The sequence below is a fragment of the Argentina anserina genome, chromosome 5 (assembly GCF_933775445.1).
Source record: "Argentina anserina chromosome 5, drPotAnse1.1, whole genome shotgun sequence".
Classification (NCBI taxonomy): domain Eukaryota; kingdom Viridiplantae; phylum Streptophyta; class Magnoliopsida; order Rosales; family Rosaceae; genus Argentina; species Argentina anserina.
The window spans coordinates 17,431,168-17,436,444 of record NC_065876.1 but is presented as its reverse complement, the minus strand read 5'-3'; the positions used below and the strand labels follow the sequence as shown (position 1 = coordinate 17,436,444).

The 5,277-nt window shown below is 33.8% G+C and overlaps 1 protein-coding gene across 1 annotated transcript; it reads left to right on the top strand.

The window, feature by feature from the left end:
- Positions 1–315: 315 nt before the first annotated feature.
- LOC126795635 (uncharacterized) lies at positions 316–5,128 on the top strand. The gene is given in 6 exon segments (XM_050522438.1): positions 316–346; positions 1,279–1,283; positions 1,548–1,602; positions 2,355–2,569; positions 4,983–5,043; positions 5,046–5,128. Coding segments are annotated over 6 exon segments (450 nt in total).
- The last annotated feature ends 149 nt before the right edge of the window (positions 5,129–5,277 follow it).

The window sequence follows — 5,277 nt, the reverse complement described above, 5'->3', positions numbered from 1 at the left end:
TTTTTGCAATTTGGAGTCACCTTTATGATGCTTGATCGTGAAGTAAATAATGTTTTCGGATATTATCCTCCAATATATCATTATATCTAAACATCAATTTGTTAGATTAAGTACTCACCATGTTCTCCTGCTTTCGAATTCATTCAACTTTCCAACCATAAATGCCCTCGAGAAGTTGCAACTTTATGTAAGAACAATAAATTATCTACCGAAAGGACAGATTTATATAGCAGCTTAACTCTATCAAGCAATTTAACTTTTCTTCTTTCACTGATTTCATTTCAAGCATTATATATCCATATCAGAATATGCGTGATGAGCACTGTTAATGAGCTTTTTGTCAGCAGTAAGCTCACACACTACAAAACTTAGTACCTTATCCTCATGAGAAGCTCGGTCTGGTGTGATTCAAGTGTTAACAATGTACCTAAGCGATCAAATGATTGTTTATGATAATTATGGTTTAGAGTATATTGTGCTGATATAAGCATGATGAATTTTTCATGCTATGGTTTGGTAGGTAATGCTGATACAATTGTTAATGTCTAGCATACTTTGAAGATTCCTTAAGATTGTCCACAGCTAAGTGCCCTTCTTTTTCATGATTCCTCTATACACTCCCTCCAATGTATTTGTCTCCGACTCTATGCGACTGATATGAAATGTCTGATTCCCAAATCACATTTAAGAACATATAACAATGTGCAGATCGTTTAATTGGTATATCCATTTACTCGGACTTTCAATCTGAAATATTGTTAGCCACAGTCAAATATTGCATTTCAGATTAAAAATCTACCTAGACTATCACCATGCCAGCAGCTATGTAGATAGAAATAGAAACAGCTTTGTGGATTCATTTAATGGCTTTGTACTCATCCTGAATCTGTCTTTTCTTTTTCCTCTTCAAGTTTCATATCCTGCAATGTTATGGTATGGAACTGATGCCTTCAAGGTGGAATATTAATTCACTTCCTCTCCGATTTAAATTGACTAAATAAAAGAGCCTTCACCTTGGATTCCATACTTTAATCTTGTCCCCAAATACACACCAGTGTACTAAATAATCTTAGCCGGCTTAAAAAAAAAACGAAAAGGAACAAAAGAATACTTTAATTAGTTACCATATTATTCACTCTATAATCCACCCAACTGTGTACTAAAATAATAAGCTCTCACCAATTATTTGAGAAAGATACTAAATACATCGTTGAGCAGTCTCGTTCATCATAAATTGTCTTTTGTTGTTGTTTTGAATATTTTCTGATGTGACTTCAGATATGGTACTTATTAAAGTTTCCATTTGTACATTATAAGGTTTGGATTACTTGATGCTCCATAGAGTACACCCAAGGGTGCAGACTGAGGAGTAGCTTCCATGATCTCAGCATATTCTTTCAGAATACTTCAATATAATGAAAGGACAAAATTATTTTTAGAACTCTATAAAATTAGGAGATTTCTATTAATTGAGGAAGCAACTGCTCTACGGCAAATATTCCATCTGCTTTTCTTCATTCCTATTCTTAAACTGTCTATGGATCGAGCACAAGTTTGTGGAAGTAGGAGGACTAAAGCTTCATATAGCTGAAATTGGAAGTGGTAAGTACATATATATTTTCCAAATATCCCATCTTTTTTGAGTGTTTTTCCACTCATTGCAATCAGGGCCGGTCCGTCGTTTTGTGAGGCCCGATGCGGCTTACTATTGAGGCATTTCTGCCCTAATACATAGGAAAAAAACAAACAAACAAATAATACACTAAATCTTCACAAAAAAAAGGTATTCTCATATCCTCTGTTTACAAAGTCATTTATTAAACTCTGTCTAAAAACTTGATTGATGAGAAGGTACTGTATTAAAAGTTGAGAGGGTTTTTTTTGTAGATATGAGATCTTTTGAGTGTTGAAATCGCGGAAATAAGAGATGAAAAACAAAACAAATTCGAGTCTATTAAACTCTCATAATATATTAAACTCCGTTTACAAAAAGACTGTATTAGAAGTCGAGAGGACCTTAAATGCAAAGTCATCTATTAAACTCTCATAATCAAAAACTATATTAGAAGTCGAGAGAGTTTTTTTTATATAGATAAGAGATAAAAATATCAAGGGAAAAGAGGGTCAATAAGGTGATTTGAACTCTAATCACATAGTTTGAAAAACATACTCCTTAGCCAACCGAACTATCAATTGACTTAGTAATAAGTGATTCTTTTTTATTATAAATAAGCTTAAAGAATTTTTTTTTGTGGCAAAATTGTGCTATTGCACAAATGGCACACCCCATGGCCGGCCTGATTGCAATGGATAAATTATAAGTAATGACATGTAGTTACTAATTTCGGATGCAGGTCCAAAGGCGGTGGTTTTCCTGCATGGATTTCCAGAAATATGGTACTAATGGAGGCACCAAATGACTGCTGTGGCCAACAATGGCTATCGAGCGATTGCATATGATTGCAGGGGATATGGACTGACTGAGCTGCCATCTGAGCCCGAAAAAGCGACTTTCAAGGACCTTGTAGATGAGGTTATCGGAGTTTTAGATGCTTTGGCCATTGACAAGGTAATAATTTTACTAATATATGTGTTAGTAGATAAATTCTTTGTTTTATATTTGTTGTCGAGGGTCAACCAGATCGAACTCCTTATCACATGTTGATTTATATGAGTCTCATCCCACAATGATATTCACCAACAAGGCTCCACTATTGATGAATATTTAGCTCATTAAGCTTGACGTCAAGTGAAGAACTCTAAATATGTCTTATGATAGATTGAGTGCTAGAAGCTAACATATAATTGATATTAATTACTGTACCTAATTACAACTCTAAAATGATCGATCGATCTGCAGGTACTAATAAATAGGAACTCATGTGTTGGTTGAATCACTTAAGTATGATTATGTGTATTTATGTGTGAAACTACATACTCCCAAGTATAGGAGGTCAAGTTTTAGTAAAGGAAAGTGTAGAGTATCGTACCCAAAACTCAACTCTAACTAGATTTCCGCAAGAAAAACATGCATTCTAACTTTTTACAAGTTCACAACATTAGCTTTTTGGAAGCTAAGAATCATGAAGATGGTATTAACAAGTGGTAGTGAATCGACTTGGTTGATTTTAGAATTAAGCTAAGCAAACTAATTATTGCACAAAAACAACAAGGAAATGTAAATGTAAAGATAGAATCAAAAGAGGAATAGAGACTTAGGCATTGCACCTAGCCTTACTCATGCACAAATGTAACTCAAGATTAATGCATAACATGTTTGACAAACTCCCCCCTAGTGCTTTGGTGAAGCTACCAAGAAACCAACTAATCATGCAATTTAACAAAGTCTTTTGGAGTCAAATTAAATCACAAAACCTTAGTCTCAATTATATTACCTTATAATACAAGTGGGCTATGTACCACAAGCATAACACCCCCTTAGAGTATTTACACTCATGGCACAAGCATTAAGTTCAAGGTAAGAAATTCAAGCAACTTAATATTTCCCGTAAGAAACAATAAGCCACCACCTAAAGGCTACCCATGCTCACGGATTCAAGAAGTTTCAAGTTCAAGTTCTGATTCATTAATTACCTAAACATGTTTCTAGGTGACAAAACTAGCAACACATTTAGTAAGCATTTTAAGTGTAGAAGCCCATAGATTCAACATGCATCAACATCAATTAAAAGTAAAATGAATTCATTAGCACATGCCCTAGCCTCAAATCCAACTACTCACAACCCATTAAATACAACAACCCTTAAAAATGAAATACATCAAAAGAGAAGTAGAGTAAAGAGAGAAGAGATTACCAAGGGTTTGATATAAATGATACCAAACCGTACCTCTAAAGAGAAAATGCTTCTAAGTATGGTATTAATGGGTTCTAACAAAAGAAGAACTCCATGAACACCATATTTTATCCACACAATCTAGGAACAAAGAATAAGGGTTGAGAAAGAGTATGAGTAGAGGATGAAGAGAGTGAAGTGACCCAAATTTATAAAACAAGTTTGTGATTGATCAAGGGTGTAAATGATCTTTAGTTTTTTTGTGAAAACTCAAGACACTTTACACTTTTCTTTGCACAACTTGATATCTATGACTTAGGCTTAAGAAAACTATGTTAAAACTATGGAAAATATGAAGTTTTGATGGAGTTTTAGTGTGATGAATGAGAATGCACGAATTTGGAAAGAATGAGGGTATTTAAAGGCCTTAAGGTCACAAATGAATGGTGGAGATGTAAGGGGATGAATGACTAGATATGGTGGACAAATGTGGAAACACAAATTGTGGATCTTGTTCTTGAAATGGTCCCCTTCATTTGTCTTCTTCTATTTTAAATTTAAATCCCCAATTCATAGAGCACAAATTGTGGATCTTGTTCTTGAAATTGTCTCATTCATTTGTCTTCTTCTATTTTGAATTTAAATTGTAAATTAAAATTTACAATTCATAATTCACCAATATGCATCATTGACTTATTGACTTTAACCACCACCATTTCCGACAACCACATTCACATCACCGGAGTTTAACCGGCATTTTTCGGTGTTGACTTTTGTTTTCTTGTGAAATCTCCACATTTGCTTTTTTGGCTTGAAACTTTCACCCGAATCCATAATGTGCGCTAAATCCACTATTTTTGACGTATTTCTGATCATTTGCACATTTTCCTAGTATGAGTAGGAAACGTAATAAGAAATAAATAAATATACAAAAATATAAAGAATAAGAATAAGAATAAGACAAACATTACTAGGTTAATATTAACCTAACATGATGTATCCCACTCATGATAAACAACATTATTTGCTAGCTATATCTCAAACCGTTGATGATGATATTTGGTGACTAGATTTAGTGGCAGTGTTTTTAACTGCATCAGCTATGCAATTATTGGTATACATTATACAAGAACTTGAAATTGATTATATTCATACATCATCTCTAACCTAGCTTTGATAATTGACCAGGCTTTCCTTGTCGGGAAGGATTTTGGATCTATAACTGAATACCTCGTAGCTGCTGCTTATCCCAGCGAATAGCTGGTCTCATATCACTAGGCATTCCCTTCTTGCTGCCAGGTCCCTCTGCTGTCCAAAATCATAAGTACATTTAATCATGTGTTAAAGATTCAAACTTAGTTAATGATGTCTTGTTCTATTCATTTTCTTGCATGCAGTTGTACATGTAGTTTCATCATATATAAATAATTAGATACTATTAAATCATAATTGATGATCTGGTGCAACCGTTGCATGTATTTTA